Source organism: Syngnathus typhle, linkage group LG17 (genome assembly GCF_033458585.1).
Source record: "Syngnathus typhle isolate RoL2023-S1 ecotype Sweden linkage group LG17, RoL_Styp_1.0, whole genome shotgun sequence".
Classification (NCBI taxonomy): domain Eukaryota; kingdom Metazoa; phylum Chordata; class Actinopteri; order Syngnathiformes; family Syngnathidae; genus Syngnathus; species Syngnathus typhle.
Window position 1 is genome coordinate 1,028,587 of NC_083754.1, and position 16,215 is coordinate 1,044,801.

A 16,215-nucleotide genomic window follows, 5' to 3' on the forward strand; every position below is an offset into this window, starting at 1 on the left:
AGGTGACTGATTCACAATTTGGTTTTGTCTGATATCAGATATTAAATAAAGAAAGCCAACTGGCTGATTGATTTGTTTTAATTGAGAGGGAAAAAAAACAGCAAAAGCATTTCACTAGCTGACCAGGAGATGGCGACAGCGTGGCATCTGAAGACCATGGATTGTTTGTTCTGCTATAGCCTAGGTGACTGATTCACAATTTGGTTTTGTCTGATAATAGATATTAAATAAAGAAAACCAACTGGCTAATTGATTTGTTTTAATTGAGAGAAAAAAAAACATCAGCAAAAGCATTTCACTAACTGACCAGGAGATGGCGACAGCGCGGCATCTGAAGACCATGGATCGTTCTGCTATGCCGGTTTAAAAAAAGAAAAAAAAACGTAATTAGCTAGGGGTCAAAGGTCAAAGTTTACGGTTCAAAGTTCACCCAGGGGTCAAAGGTCGGTTCAAAGTTCACCCAGGGGTCAAAGGTCGGTTCAAAGTTCACGGGGTCATGTGCACATTTTCGATTTTTAACTAGAGTGGAAAGTTCAGGGTTCAAAGGTCACCCAGGGGTCACCACGGGGTCACCGCGGGGTCACCACGGGGTCACCGCGTCACCACGGGGTCACCGCGGGGTCACCACGGGTTCAAAGTTCAGGGTTGACTTTTTTTTTTTTTTTTAGGTTAACCTTTATTTAACCCAGTGCTTCTCAATTATTTTCTGTTACGCCCCCCCCTAGCAAGAAGAAAACTATTCGCGCCCCCCCCCCTCCCCACCGTGACTATCCTAACTTGTCTTGTAAGTCGTAAAATGTTGCACTGTCGCAAACGTGACAGAAGTAACAATGAGAGCGCCACTGCCCCCTGCTGTAGTAAACGCGCAATTACACTTTATTCTAGTACTGCCAAAAAAAAAGCCTGTTCCCTAGGGTCACACGCGCCCCCCCAGGAATAGCACCGCGCCCCCCTATTTGAGAAGCACTGCAGTACACGTAATCACTTTTCACAATTGGACTCGTGTTACCCTTAAAAGCGTTCCCAACTTGAACACAAGTTGTTTACAGAATCATTTCACAAACGGTAAGACTCCTGGAAAGTGGCAACTGTTTTAAATTCTTCGTAATAGCTTTAAATCTGCTCAGACATCACGTTAGCAATCATTTGCGCAAAACTTGAAATAAAATCACATTTCTGGGACACCGCGTGTATACAATATTAGTAGTGTGTTAAATCATCTATGACAATCCTATTGAAACAAGGAATCAATCCATGATTTCCTTATGTGTGTCAGTTACAAGTGTTTTGTCATAAAGCATATGCACTATAAGTCACTTCTACGCATCCTACTTTTACAACCATGATTGGAGCTTCACAAGTGGATTACTATCTATAGATGTAGAAGGTCAATACATTGTACTTCAAATGTCAGGAAAGAACAACAAGAAGGGAAGTATGAGAGCAGCCTTCAGCTCAGCGACTGCTCTCTGATGAACTCCTCGAGGACGGCGATGATGCGGCAGGCTTCGGGCAGGTCGCTGTGCTCGGCCCGGGCGTTCTGCAGGAGCACGTCGCCGTTGCCGCAGCCCTGCAGGAACTGGCAGCAGCGAAACAGAGCGTAGTGGCTCATCTCGGCCTGACGCACAAAGCGCTTCAGGCTGTTCATGTCCTGGATGGCCTGCCGAGACCACGCGCATGAGTTGCTTCCTCCGCTAACCGAGCGGTGTGTTCTCCCACCTTCAGTTTGAAGTTCTCCAGGATCTGTCTGAGGAGGAAGGGGTTGGCCCTTTCGGCGGCGTTCACAAAGGCCTGACTCCAGTCCTCGCAGAAGCGGTTCTTGACTGGAATAGAAAATGCTCAGGATATTTTGACGCCTCGGCGCCAGGTGGACTTACCCGTGTTGGTGAAGGTGGGCGGCGTGACGGCGCAGTCCAGGGTCAGGTGGGAACGCGCGTCCTCTGACATGGCCTTGCAGAGGGAGGCGGCCGTGGTGTCTTGCTGCGACAGGCCTTGCAAGCTGGCTGCTTTGATGAACCTGAGCGAACGTGACGTTACAACGTGCGCAGAGCGCCGAGGAAAACGCCGCCTCTCACCGGGACACGTCCGTCTTCGTCCTGTCGTCCGCGTTGGTGACCTCGGCGTGATTGTGACTCAGAGCCTGGATGAAGGTGATGGAATCTGCTTTAGTATTGCTTTCAATCCAACCTACTCCATCTCATGCCCGTGACACTTACGGCGTGCAGCAGGAAGCTGATGTTGCTCTGGACCAACTGCACCACACGGTAAATGTGCATGACAGACTCTTCGTACCAGCGACTCAAATAGGGACGTAGCTCCGTCTCCAGATTTTGGAGCTGTCGCATACGAGCGAATGAATGATTCATTCTTATTATACTGTACACTTGTATGACGACAAAAGAATCATTCAAATGGATCCTTTTTCTGTACCTCGGGCGTTTGCAGACTGCTGCGCAAGCCTTGAACGTACTTATCCAGCTCCAGCCTATACGTGCAGCCAGTCAAGGATGAGTGAAGATGGGAGTGACATGCCGATAAAGACCAAAAAAGGATATAAGTTGAGGCCTTTTTCGGAACCTCCCAAGAAGCAGATGACGTGTCCGTTGCCGTCGGCGTCGGGTTGCTCCGGGGATCGCTCCTGCTCCAGAAGACAGCAGTAGCAGCCCACCGCCTGCTCCGGGAGACTGAGTTCCACCGTGGCGATATTGCCCATCCCTCCCAGCAGGGCTCCTTTGTTCAGCCTCCTCGCGATGTACGTGCGAAGCTCGGGTTCCGCCTCGGCGGGAAGGCTGCTGTCAATCAGAGTCAAGCTGCAAGGCGGAAGGCGCAGTGGTCAGTACCGTACATGCGTGGAAGGAATGGGCCGTGAAAAACCGGGAAGCCACTGAACAGGAAGCAGATGGAGAAAGCACAGTGGAATTGAATCGATGACCTGCATCAAGAGTGGGGAACCTTATTATGATGACGAAGCCAATGATTGCTGAGGAAGTGACAATGAGATGATAATAAATGTCATGTTGCTCCCCGAGGCAGAATGCGGATGTGCACAAAAAGTGAGAGAAGAGAGCCGAATGGCGGCGGCCGGCACAGGCGAGGCACATTGCTCCTGGGTTACCTAAAGTCCTCCTGACTGGTTGTGGAGTCTGTGCGTCTCTGGTTCCAAGCCACATTTTCCTCGGGAGCCTCCGATCTATATGACACGATGCACTTTTATCATCACATTTGCACATATGCTGCTTGCAGGTGAGGAAGGAATACAATGTTCAACTGTAATGCAACTGGAAACAACCATGAGACCAGAGATAGATGGGTAGGTCGCTAGATAGATGGATAACTATTAAACCCAAAGAACAAACAATTAATGATGCTCAGAAATGCAACCATGCTCGTTACCTCGTGCCTTCATAGAGATAAATGGCATAATAGCAGTTCAAGTGTGTCTTCTGGCCGTAAGATGCGATTTCTTCGCTTTCAAAGTCATCTTTCTCCTCCACGTCAATGGAATCTTGGAAGGACGACGTCTGGGATGTAAACATGATCCTGACGTTGCGCTGACAAAGCGAGCAGGCGGGAGCCAATCGTTTGTTTTGCGATGCCCTGGTTTTCCTTTAGTTCTTTGAAAGGAACCAAAACAAGCGAGATGATGTCGCCCGAATGCAAATTGTAAACATGTTCTTTCTTGAAATGCGCATGCGCTAACCATGTACGTCTTGAAATAAGTCCGACTGTGACAAATTGTATCATCTTAACGCCGAGGGGAAATGTTGAAATAAGATAGCGTCACTTTAATTTGGGAAACCTTGGGAGGAATCATTGAAACAATTAGAGTTAGTTGACACGTTTAGGCGTTTTGTTAACTGAACAGAATTTTGAGATTAATTAATTAATTAAGTCAACTCTGTGAGGCTTTTTTTTTACAATAAGTGGATATTTTTGAACAAATTATGGGTACAAATAATTTAATTAATAACAGGGTCCCTATTGTATCCGTTATTTGTTGCTGTTCGAATTATTACTGCGCTTGAAAATGCCCTAACGGAAGCCGTCAGGAGTCAGTTTCAGTCAACGTGCTCATTTGAACAAGAACCGCTACGAGGGACGGTCGAGGAGCGGCCCTGCATTAATAAATCAACGAAAAGTCGATATTGTACGTATGGTACCGTAAGATTTGGATTGAAACACATAAAGTGTTGCGATAGGTTTCTTATCTCGGTAGTAAGGAGCGCATTTATGTTGGCTGAAGTTTTTTTCAATGATTTTTGTAACGCATTAGCTCGTGTGCTAGCTTTAGCATTAGCACCACCTTGCGCAACGTGTTCAACAAGTTTGCAGCTAATATTAGCTGACATCAACGCCTTAACTGCGGTTAATAAACCGATTCGAGTTGGTTACATGGTAACAGTAATTGTGTTGGGCGTCTTTGTTCGGATTAGGGTTGCGATCATATTTTAATCGTGGCCGTCACATGTGAGCACGATGCCTTGAAACTTTCCGTTCGACCAGGCCCGAGCTGGAAGGGCAATTTCGTTAGCGGACTCTATTCTGTTGATCTAATGTGAAGCAGAACACACCATCGACAAAATAGTTTATTGTTGTTTTCCTGTGAGTTGATTTGCTGTAGCCGTTCCACATGTGTGACGGTTTATTTTCACTCAAAATCCAAATTAGACACGACGGCCCTGCTACGTAGCTAAATTAGCTGACTTTTAGCCTCACGTTTTCTTAGCCAAAGCGTAGAACGCGGGACCATCAAGCAAGGCTTTCAGGTCCCACATCATCTCGTATTACACTCCAAGTGTTTGGATCGGAATGTGTTTATACGTACACGCATTCGTAGATTCAATGCATTTTAATGATTGAGCGGGTGCCGTGGGGGTTGGGATTGGATTAACTTGAAGGATTAAGCCTGGTTGTAGATTTGAACCGCTCGATTTGTTTAATATACTCGTTTTGGGCCGCTAGCCTCTTCCTAAAGTTGATTTAGAGCCGGTGATTTAGCCAGGAATGGCACTTGAGTACAAGTACAGAAATTGTGTTAAAAATTAAGATATTAAGATAGAAGTCCCGATTCAACTCGTCTATGTGAATAAAAATAAAGTCCAGATTTCCCATCACTGTTTTCAACACACATTATATCCGTTTATTTGGGAAATGATGCGTGACATACAACTGACTCTCACTGATGGTCTTTGTACTCCTACTGTCTGATCTCAAGACTACTTGTTGACGACCCCCACCCTCTTGGCTGTGTGTTATCACAAGAAGTTGGTAAGAGCCAATGTATGTGCACAGGATGGAGTGGCAGCCAGACGAGCAGGGACTCCAGCAGGTCCTCCAGCTGCTTAAGGACTCGCAATCACCCGACACAGCAACGCAAAGAGCCGTCCAAGAAGTATCCTGACTTTGTCACGTGAAAAAAAACATTGGTTCCAATTTGTCTCGGGTTGTTGGAAAATGGATGGAAAATGGGAGTTCCGTGAAGAATTGCTGTTGCGCAATATGGATCTTTAAACGATCATTCTCAAATAATTCTTAGACCAATATGGAAGTTAAAATAATCAAATATTTGATCCTTAACCGCTAATCTAGAAACTTGAACAACTGAACCAATTCCCTGATTTTAACAACTATCTAATCTTTGTCCTTACAAGACTCAAAAGTGAAGGTAAGCCACTGAAAAGCGATCATTTTTTATTTTTGTAATAAAATCTCCAATTCATCTTGCACCATTTCTTTTATACATATACCTTCAAAGTGTGTCCCGTATGTGGAACCCTTGCTTCTTAACAGACGAGCCGACTCGCTCTCTCAGCGGTCTGATTCTGAAGAATAATGTTAAGGCCCATTACCAGAACTTCCCGCCAACTGTTGCCGACTTCATCAAGCGGGAATGCGTCAACAACATTGGCGACCCCTCGCCCCTCATCCGCGCCACCATCGGTGAGTGTCGCTCTCATCTCGTCACGCCCTTTGCCGCCTTTGGAGGTGATGCATATCGTCAACCTGACTACCCGTGAAGGTTTTCTACTCATACTGTCTGATCCAGAGATGCCGGCAGCCCTTCGCAAACACTCTGGTGCTTCCACCCGGGACTAAAATCCTGCCCGCGCTTTGTCTTTTAGGCATCTTGATTACAACAATTTCCTCCAAGGGAGAGCTGCAGTCGTGGCCTGAGCTCCTGCCCCAGCTCTGCAATCTGCTCAACTCTGAGGACTACAATACATGCGAGGTACATCACATTCTCAGAAGAAAAGATTCGACCAGCGGGCTCAATTTCCTTGCGTCCGTGTCTCAGGGCTCGTTCGGAGCACTGCAGAAGATCTGCGAGGACTCGTCGGAGCTGCTGGACAGCGACGCTTTGAACCGACCGCTCAACGTCATGATACCCAAATTCCTTCAGTTCTTCAAGCACTCCAACTCCAAAATTCGGTACAAGGCGGAAGCCTGCCTGCTTTATTTATCTTCCGGTATAAATGAATGTGAATGAATGTTGTGGTGTGCCTGCACAGGTCCCACGCCATAGCTTGTGTCAATCAGTTCATCATTGGCAGAGCACAGGCCCTCATGAACAACATTGACACCTTCATCGAGGTTGGTGTTCAGATGCCCAAATCAATCAGAGCTAGATTCTTCCTCTTCTTTTTTTGACTGACAGACGTTTGTTTTCCCACCTGCACGTCACCTCTTTAGAGCCTCTTTGCGCTGGCGGCAGACGAGGACTCGGAAGTCAGAAAGAACGTTTGCCGAGCTCTGGTCATGCTTCTGGAGGTCCGCATCGATCGGCTCATCCCCCAAATGCACAGCATCATCCAGGTAAGGGAACCGACCGCAGCTCCTTCAACTCTGAGCTCTTTTCAACCTCATTTGTAGCTCATCTGGACATGATGACACACCCAGCTCATTGATTCACAATGATACCTTAAGTTCCTAAACTTCTGATCCAGATTTGCTGCAGCTCAATGCCAGAACCTTGTTTGAGCTGTGCTGCGCTCGTTGCCAACATCTTTTCTCTCTTCTCGTGCAGTACATGCTGCAGCGCACACAAGACCCGGATGAGAACGTCGCTCTGGAAGCCTGCGAGTTTTGGTTGACTCTTGCGGAGCAGCCCATCTGCAAGGAGATGCTGTCAGGACACCTGGTGCAGTGAGTAACAAACATTGATTGCAGTTGTCAAAAAAATAAAACGCTCACTAGATTGATCAGTTTGTGAGATTTTTACTTTGACTTTTTCCTCCCCCGCATCTTCATGTAGACTAACGCCGATCTTGGTGAACGGGATGAAGTACTCCGAGATCGATATCATACTGTTGAAGGTGAGTTGTTTTCCTGCTCCGTTCAAAGTACCGGGCAGTGTTTTGTAAACTAAATCTAATCTCGTTGAAGCAGCTGATAGAATTGAATTGGTCTCAAGCGGCTCTATCTTTTCACCAGGGAGACGTGGAGGAAGACGAGGCCGTACCAGACAGCGATCAGGACATCAAGCCGCGTTTCCACAGGTCGCGGACGGTCACCTTGCAGCACGAAGGTTTAGAGGGAGGCGACAGCGAGGACATTGACGACGACGACGACGATGATGACGACGACACGCTGTCTGACTGGAATCTGCGTGAGTAGAAATGCGACCAAAAAAAACAAAGCGGATCGACCAGGAGTTTGAGACTTTGAAAATGAGGTCTCCATATCTGGAAGTGATGAAAAACCCAGCTCATTGATAAAAAGATGATACATTTTGTTCCTAAATTTTCTGATCCAGATTTTCCAGACCCGCATCCATTGGGATGTTACAATGGCTATGGCACATTTTGTACCCACCCTCTCGGCCAATCGAGACGCGTCCTGTCAAATGAAATGTTCTTTGAAGGCTGCTTCCAAATCTTCTGCGTAGAATGATGACAGGAATTGATTTGGATGCGCAGGAAAGTGTTCGGCGGCAGCGTTGGACGTGCTGGCCAACGTGTTTCGAGATGAGCTACTGCCCCACCTGCTGCCGCTCCTGAAGGGTTTGCTCTTCCATCCCGACTGGGTCGTCAAGGAATCCGGCATCCTCGTATTGGGCGCCATCGCCGAAGGTAAGATCCGTCCGTCGGTGAAAGCAAAATGGCGGGGGAATAATTGTCTTTGTGCTTCCCCAGGCTGCATGCAAGGCATGGTACCTTACCTGCCCGAGCTCATCCCGCACCTTATCCTGTGTCTGAGTGACAAGAAGGCCCTGGTGCGCTCCATCGCCTGCTGGACCCTCAGTCGTTACGCGCATTGGGTGGTCTCCCAGCCCCCCGACTCCTACCTCAAGCCCCTCATGACGGAGCTTCTCAAGTGCATCCTGGACTCCAACAAGAGGGTCCAAGAAGCCGCCTGCAGGTGAGCATCTCCTGCGTGGCTTCCTCACGTGGAAATGATGACCCACCCAGCTCATTGAATAACAGTGATACATTTTGTTCCCATATTTTGTTCTGATCCACATCATTTTTTATCAAATCATTCGTTGACTGGTAGAGTCATTTCTGTGCCATAGATTAGATTAGTCATGTTGTTGTTGTTGTCCTCCATCTTTGTTTTCACCATAGCGCCTTTGCCACCTTAGAAGAGGAGGCATGCACAGAGCTTGTCCCATATTTAAGCTTCATCTTGGACACGCTGGTCTTTGCATTTGGAAAGTACCAGCACAAGAATCTCCTCATCCTCTACGATGCCATTGGAACACTTGCCGACTCGGTGGGCCACCACCTTAATCAGCCCGTAAGTACTGACATATATTTTCCGCACGTTCATTCGTTCAGGCGCGTCGTCATCTTTTCTTTTTCTTTCAGGAGTATATTCAAAAGCTCATGCCCCCTCTCATCGCAAAGTGGAATGAGCTCAAGGATGAGGACAAGGATCTTTTCCCTCTTTTGGAGGTAAATATTCCCAAATCCAGTGCAAGGTTTTGATTTGAAAATGTCCTTTTTCTGCCAGTGTTTGTCTTCAGTCGCCACGGCGCTCCAGAGTGGCTTCCTGCCCTACTGCGAACCTGTTTACCAGCGTTGCGTCACACTTGTCCAGAAGACTTTAGCTCAGGCTATGGTGAGGAGGCCATTTTCTTCCTCGCTCTCTCTGTCTCTCTCTGACATTTATACCGGGGCGCAACCTTTGCAGATGTACAACCAGCACCCTGACCAGTACGAGGCCCCTGATAAGGATTTCATGATCGTGGCCCTGGATCTGCTCAGTGGCCTGGCTGAAGGTCTGGGAAGTCATGTGGAGCAACTGGTAGCCCGGTCGAATATCATGACCCTGCTTTTCCAGTGCATGCAGGTACAGATGGGCGAGCGAGTTTTTTTTTTTTTTTTGTTATCTTGGATGTTGATGCTCAGATTGGACAAACACTAAGCCTGCTGCTGTTAGACGGGCGCTAACGAGATATTTGTGTTGCAGGATACGATGCCAGAAGTGAGGCAAAGCTCCTTTGCTCTCTTGGGAGATTTGACAAAGGTCTGCTTCCTGCATGTGAAACCTTGCATCGGTGAGTGTTTTTCAAAACTCATGACACCTCCGCCACACTTATTTTTTGTAAACAATTTTTTGGGTGCGTCTTGTTTCCAGCTGAGTTTATGCCCATCCTCGGCCTCAATCTGAACCCAGAGTTTATTTCGGTGTGTAACAACGCCACCTGGGCCATTGGGGAAATTGCCATGCAAATGGGTGAGTGGAGCGGTCGATGGCAGCCGCCATATGAGAGATGAGGTTGCTCATGTGTTTTTGTCCTTTTCTTCTCTCTAGGTGCAGAAATGCAGCTTTACGTTGGAGTGGTTTTGCCCCACCTGGTGGAGATCATCAATCGACCCAACACGCCAAAGACCCTGCTGGAAAACACGGGTATGCATGTGAATTGTGAAGTATTTCTCTTGAAGCAATGATATTCTGAATACTTTTGTCTGTCCTTCATGTGCAGCCATTACAATAGGCAGACTGGGTTATGTCTGTCCTCAGGAAGTGGCGCCACAGCTTCAACATTTCATTAGGCCATGGTGAGTCATGGTCTTTGTTTTTATTTATTGTTTTTCTTCTTCAAAATCATTTAAACTCCCCCGTACGATAACTTATCATTCTGCACCGCAATGTTGGTTGAGCATAACTTTGAAGACCCGGCCGGTGAATTTTGATTTTTGTCTTGCCAGGTGCACATCGCTGAGGAATATCAGGGATAACGAAGAGAAAGATTCAGCCTTCCGTGGGATCTGCGTGATGATTGGAGTCAACCCGGCCGGTGTTGTGCAGGTGAGCTGACGTGCTGACCGAGCAGATTCATCTTGTGACCCCTTGATCATAAAAGCCAGCTCTTTGTTTTCAGGACTTCATTTTCTTTTGTGATGCTGTGGCCTCCTGGGTCAACCCAAAGGATGACCTGAGGGACATGTTTTGTAAGGTTAGTGACATCAATTGTTTGAATTGAAACGGTTGGACGCGTCTAGCTCGGGTGGGTGGGCGGTCTCGTCACACTGTGATGATCACTTCTAAGACATTCGAAATCTGACACACTCTGCGGATGACCTTTTTAATCTGAGAAGTGCGGAAGAGCCGCCCCAGAAATGTTTCTTTTTCCCCTAGGAATTCTCAACATTTGAGCTATTCATGGACAGGAAGTTCCGATTTGTGTGGGTCAAACTTTATTGAGCGTAGACCTCCTCCCTTTGCTAGATCCTGCACGGCTTCAAAGACCAGGTGGGTCAAGATAACTGGCAGCAGTTTTCGGAGCAGTTCCCTCCACTGTTGAAGGAGCGTCTGTCGGCATGCTACGGCGTCTAACAAGTCCACGCTGGATGCTGACCAGTTCGGTACGTTTGCTCATTGAAAAAGCATCCAGTCTCCATGGTTGACTTTTTTCTTTTTTGCTGTCTCCTTTAGGTGAACATGGGGAGGGGTTACCAGGGGACTCATTGCACTGCCCAGCGTAGCAGGGAGGGACGATGTGGAGGGACGTGACGGGCCTTCACGTGGCAGAGGGTCCCCTCCCCACCTTTCCCTGTGCCCTGTGTCTCTGTAAGGGAGGGAGGGAGGGAGGGTGGGCGGTAAAGGGAGGGAGGGAGGGTAAATTTAGGGATGTACGTATACCTCTTGGATTTCACGCCTCGCTAATAAATCCAACACGCTCAAAAGTGACATTCACCAATAGCACCACAGGGAGGGATTCAAGTTTGTTGGTGGTAAAAGGGGAGGACCCCCTGGCCTCCATTTGATTCAGTCTCAATAGTGTTGAGGGGCGGGGCTCGTCTTCTCGGTACATTCGAATCGGCATCGGGTGCCGTAGTCCCACATCTCCCAATGAATGCTCGGTGCGTTCAAAGTGAGGGGCTTAGCCAGAGGCTCAAGAAAAGGCGCTTTCCTCATGTAATAATGCAGGAAATGCTTTTTACAGGAAGCAATGCAGTAAGAAACCCTTTGGTGTGCAGGGCCGTTTCCTCTCGTCATCCGTACATGTATGATCGATCCCATTGCATGTTGAATGAATGACTTAAGGAGGCCCCTGATGTATAGCAATGAAGATGCTTGTTTTGCTCCCACATTTGTCATCTTAATGTTCAAATGGGGTTCTGTGACTTATTCAAAGAGCTGAAATACTGTAGGCAGGTTAAGGATTCTGCTGCTGCTGCTTCTGTCAAAACGTCAACTTTCAAAACGGACGCAATGAAAAGAGATAAGCCGTCGACAAGATGTAGGTTCTTACTGATATAAATGCACTTTTTTTTTTTGTCCTTTTGTAAGGATTCTAGAATTCCTTGAGGGGGATTATAAACCTGTTGGGATTGTTAGTCCGTTTTAAGCAATGATTAAAGAACTAAAAAGTTAGACTTGAGGCCTCTCAACATAGTCATAATAATTTAGCTTCTAATATTGAAGAGGCGGGACTACTTCAGTATTTTTCATCCCAGTGCAGCTTTGTGTTTAAATAAAAAATCCCCCTTCAATCCATTTTTTGAATGCAAATGGCGGTCATTACAAAGATGCCATGAACCTTGCATGCGTTCCAATTATTATTATTATTATTTCTAATGGAGCCCTTTTAGGGGGGATTCTTGCGTAAGAGCTTTGCTGATGGCAATATGATGCTGAACTCGTGGGCTAATGTTCCAGCTTTTGCTTGAGCTGACCTGTTATTCCGCCTGTTGACACTGTGTACGTACGTTGTGGCTGGGAATACACTGATCTCAATCGTTCAGCCCGACACTGGATAGCCGTCTCGGGCCATCTTTCTCCAGCTTTGTCTTCTAGCCGTCGTCCATAGTGGACCATTGTTTTGGCAGAATGCGTATGGGTGTTTTGCTGACATGTTATTTTGCACCAGCCCTACCCTAAGGTTATGTGGGGGGGGGGAATGGTGTGGCCACTGCCATTAAACATTTGCCTGCCAGTTAAGGAATATGTAACGTTCACCTTGTGTTCCTGAGTATTAGCTAGCTTCATTAATTTAGTTTATGACTTCAATGTTTTCGGCATGACCTTTTGCAGCACAATCGCATTGGCTCATTTAAAGCTGCTGAAATACAATATGCTTGTTCATTTTCTAGGCAAGAATTAAGGCAGGAGTTTCTTGCATATTGTGAAGATTTTTTTTTTATTTTTGTGCTTGTGGAATTTTAATTTATTTTATGTTTTTTGTGCGGTCTGTGCACAAATGTTTTTTTGGACTTCAAAAGTTTTTTTTCCTTTTTATTCTTTTCATTTAAAGAAATATTTTATAGTGGAGCATTTAATTGCATCAAATTTGATGTTGTGGTCGACAGAGTCTGGGCTGGCTGGGCGCATACCTTAGGGAAAACATCTGATTCCTAACTTTGTTTATCAAGGCTGGCGACTTTCACCTCCCTTTTTGTTTAACTGTGGTGCAGGTGGGATGTCTGCTGATGTACTCCTTTTTAATTTTGTCAAAGGGGGAAAATAAAAGTTTTCTATTACGCCGTCTCAATTATTTTGTGCATCGAATTGAAATGAAATGGAGAAAGTGACTCCTCTACTGTCTATAGTTAAATCCTTTGTAACACTAAAGAGACACTAAAACCTGGCCAGTGGAGCTTGATGGAAAAAGAAGGTAGGAACCGTATGTTGTAGTACAATGGCCAAAATCCAAGTGCGCGTAAGCCTTGTTTTTATGGCGCACGCTGATGACGTAGTGCTGCACCCGGAAGTTGTAGTTCGCCCGCATCTACTAAACAGCTGATTGCTACACTACTACGTTTTTTTATTCTTTGTACATGTCAATCAGATGATTTTCGCTTTTGTGCGTTCTTTTCTTTGTACATGGATGATTTTCGCTTTTGTGTCGTGTGTTAAAGGGGCGATGACATCGTTTAGAATGTCCATTCCATCTAGTTGACGTTGCCATAAAATGAGATCTAACGAGAGGTGTTTTCAATATTTGAACTAACAATTGCCTTTTTTGGCCTGATGCTTCGGTGATTGGTGTTGCTACTCGGGGAACTATGCAATCAGCAAAAGAAGTGATGAGTGTAGCTTTGTTGGGCATGTATAATGCTGCCTCGGCTCCGGCTATGGATGACGCTCGGATAAACAAAGGGGCTGCAACCGGTAACGATGGAGAACAAAGTGGACAATGTCACGACTTTGTTCATAGCGAAGCCTCAAGTGCACAGCTGCAAAGGTAAGGATTGGAATGATGTCAAAATGAGCCAATGCAGAGTGTTTCCCGAGCAAATCGCTTCAACCGCTTCCCTTTTCAAGTCATGTGAAATGTTGATTATGTACATGCCGAAATAAACAAATCCATCAAAAACAACTCTATTGAACCCATGACACACTCACAAGCACTAAAAGCAAGATGGCACAATAAAATCATGTTTGCGTAAAGTGAAACGAGTTGACCTCATCTTACTTGGGAATATAGCTACTGTGGACTTTTTTAGGTTAGCTGGCAACAAAGATGTAAGTCAAGTTGCATTCTTCCATTTAGTTCAGCCAGGCCTATGTGATTGTTCTCACACGGCCACAGATCTATGAATCAAGATAGAAGATTTGTAGTCAATAACAAATGATTTTTGGAATCCATTCCCTCCAGTCCTCCGAATGCTGCTGCTAATGCTGCTGCATGCCCTGAGGTCAACGGGTTGCTGTCTTTGCCATGGGAAATGGTCACCCACATTGCCTCACACCTTCCTGCTCACTGTGTCATCTCTGTGCTGCCAAAGGTGAGTGAGTCATCTTCATCTCCTTTTTGACACAAGCAAGCGAAAGATTTGATGGCGCATCTGAGCAGACATCTCATCTTTGCAGGTATGTAACGCTTTGAGCAATGTCGGGAAGGACAAAACCAGCTGGCAGCTGCGGGCACGTAGACTCATTGGGACAGATGCCCGCTTTCCAGTGAGGCCAAGGGAAGAGTTCGAGTGGCCTTTAGCTTGCTTGGAAATGGAGACACTGATTACCTGCTGGACCAAAGTAGCGCGGGTCGTGACCAAGGAGCCTCGAGCTGAAGCCGACTCGCGAGACCGAAGGGACCTGCAAAACGGCCAACCGGACGGAGCGGCTCTTAGGGAGCCCGAGCAGATGGTGGCTTATGATGACGACGACGAAGGGGTGTTTCTTGAACCGATGGGTGCTCAACTGCCGCCTCTTGTTCGTGAGGCCCGATTGAGGGAAGTGCCGGAGGGAAGATTGGACGATAATCCACAAGCGATGATGGAGGAAGATGGGGATGGCTTTTTATTTGACCATCCTGATCACAGACAAGATTTGCTTCACCCTGGCTTTCAGGGCAATGCGGGACAACCTCCCAGAAGTGTGAGTCCCCCGCCGCCGCCGGCGCCAGCCTTGGAATGCGTCACCCTCCTTTCGGGCCACATCGCCCAAGTGGACACGGTCCTCTTAATGGGGGGCCAGGGGGCCGTTTGCGCCACGGGCTCCCGAGATCGGGATGTTAAACTTTGGAATCTGCAGGCGGACTCCAGTCATATGTTGATGCACACGTTGAGAGGCCAGGACCACTTCAACACCCATCAGGGCTGGGTGTGGACTTTGGCATCTCAGGGACCCCTTCTGGCTTCGGGGGGCTTCGACAGCACCGTCAAGTTGTGGGACCTCCGGGCCGGCGGGGCGGAGAGGGGAGTGATCAGGACCGAAGCTGCCGTCACCTGCCTGTCCTATCTGCCAGATGTCTTGCTGGCCGGAACATTGAATGAGAAGATACAGATGTATGACCCTAGAGGTGAGACAGTCGCCTTGGCTCCATTCCGTCGGTCCAAATTCAACAAGACGGCCGTCTCTTTTCTTTGACTCCTAGCCGGCGTTCCCTTGGTGAGGACCCTGCGACACCACAGCTACGCCGTCTTTTGTCTGGCGGCCGACGACAAGTACATCATTTCGGCCAGTCGGGATCGCTCTTTGGTCGTACACGATCGCAGGGCGGACAAAAGCGTGTATAAAGTTCGGGTAAGCGTAAGCGCGCCGTGGACATGGTGCTCCTGTGACAGAGAGCGACTCCAGTTGTCTGCCTTTTTGTATTTTCAGCTGCGCTCTTACCTGTATTCCATGAGCTACAGTGACGGGGAGATTTGGGGAGGCGACATCGGGGGCATGCTCCACTGTTTCTCCATGCAGCAGGGGGTCTGGAAGCACCTGGCAGACTTTGATGTGGGCCACACGGCTAAGGTCACTGGCATTCACAAGTCCCCTGGAAGCCTCTACACTTGCTCCTCTGATTTTACTGTCAAGGTAATGTGTCGCAAACCTCGGATGGATGGCTGGATGGATGATTCATGGAACTTTTGCCACCTGCCCGCAGGTGCACATCCCCTGCGGGCCCCCAAAGACAATATGCACCTTGCGCCACCAAGAAGGAGTCTGTGGGGTGAGTGAAATGCACGACTTGGCTATTTGGATGGCGCCGACGTTCAACACTGCTGCCGTTTGGTGAACGCGACCGTATCGTATTTTGCCCTTTTTTCCCCCTTCCGCCAGCTGAGCGTGGAGGCTGGTGTCCTGGCTGTCGCCTCAAGGGATATGTGTGTGGACATCTGGAGGCCCAAAAAGAATGACTTTTGACCAATACATTGGGGACATAAGATGTGCTCAGCATTTCAAAAAAACGTCTTTGATAGCTACAAGCTAAAATACAAAATGATAATATATATGAATCATAAAGTATGTCACCGTGTGTGTAGTGAAGCTACGTACATGATGAGTTTCAACTTATGAAATGAACAATAAATCATTTGAGACAATATTCAA

General features: G+C 47.3%; 3 protein-coding genes across 5 annotated transcripts; 2 read left to right on the plus strand and 1 right to left on the minus strand.

The window, feature by feature from the left end:
- Window positions 1-1,077: 1,077 nt before the first annotated feature.
- lg17h17orf75 (linkage group 17 C17orf75 homolog) lies at window positions 1,078-3,695 on the minus strand. 2 transcript variants are annotated; one of them, XM_061302417.1, is made up of 9 exons: window positions 3,394-3,695; window positions 3,116-3,190; window positions 2,556-2,810; window positions 2,431-2,491; window positions 2,217-2,336; window positions 2,076-2,140; window positions 1,878-2,017; window positions 1,720-1,823; window positions 1,078-1,651 (listed from the first exon to the last, which is right to left on the minus strand). In XM_061302417.1, exons 1-9 carry the CDS (start codon window positions 3,534-3,536, stop codon window positions 1,451-1,453), a joined length of 1,164 nt encoding a protein of 387 aa, XP_061158401.1. In that variant the 5' UTR covers window positions 3,537-3,695; the 3' UTR covers window positions 1,078-1,450. The 2 variants fall into 2 exon arrangements, with proteins under 2 accessions (XP_061158401.1, XP_061158400.1); XM_061302416.1 differs by having other exon boundaries at window positions 1,078-1,660.
- Window positions 3,696-4,051: 356 nt separating this feature from the next.
- On the plus strand, window positions 4,052-11,025 carry LOC133170875 (transportin-2-like). The gene is made up of 25 exons (XM_061304061.1): window positions 4,052-4,147; window positions 5,216-5,392; window positions 5,590-5,665; window positions 5,791-5,940; window positions 6,123-6,229; window positions 6,296-6,429; window positions 6,510-6,591; window positions 6,691-6,813; window positions 7,025-7,143; window positions 7,253-7,313; window positions 7,432-7,606; window positions 7,917-8,069; window positions 8,133-8,358; window positions 8,565-8,736; window positions 8,808-8,894; window positions 8,953-9,060; window positions 9,133-9,291; window positions 9,412-9,499; window positions 9,580-9,678; window positions 9,757-9,852; window positions 9,929-10,004; window positions 10,155-10,254; window positions 10,328-10,402; window positions 10,675-10,811; window positions 10,882-11,025. The coding sequence occupies exons 2-24, from the start codon at window positions 5,279-5,281 to the stop codon at window positions 10,780-10,782; spliced, it is 2,688 nt and encodes an 895-aa protein (XP_061160045.1). The 5' UTR covers window positions 4,052-4,147; window positions 5,216-5,278; the 3' UTR covers window positions 10,783-10,811; window positions 10,882-11,025.
- Window positions 11,026-13,124: 2,099 nt separating this feature from the next.
- On the plus strand, window positions 13,125-16,210 carry fbxw9 (F-box and WD repeat domain containing 9). Of its 2 annotated transcripts, XM_061304063.1 has the most exons (8): window positions 13,125-13,633; window positions 14,048-14,177; window positions 14,263-14,769; window positions 14,926-15,193; window positions 15,269-15,417; window positions 15,496-15,699; window positions 15,770-15,835; window positions 15,946-16,210. In XM_061304063.1, exons 1-8 carry the CDS (start codon window positions 13,455-13,457, stop codon window positions 16,027-16,029), a joined length of 1,587 nt encoding a protein of 528 aa, XP_061160047.1. In that variant the 5' UTR covers window positions 13,125-13,454; the 3' UTR covers window positions 16,030-16,210. The 2 variants fall into 2 exon arrangements, with proteins under 2 accessions (XP_061160047.1, XP_061160046.1); XM_061304062.1 differs by having other exon boundaries at window positions 14,263-15,193.
- Window positions 16,211-16,215: the final 5 nt, after the last annotated feature.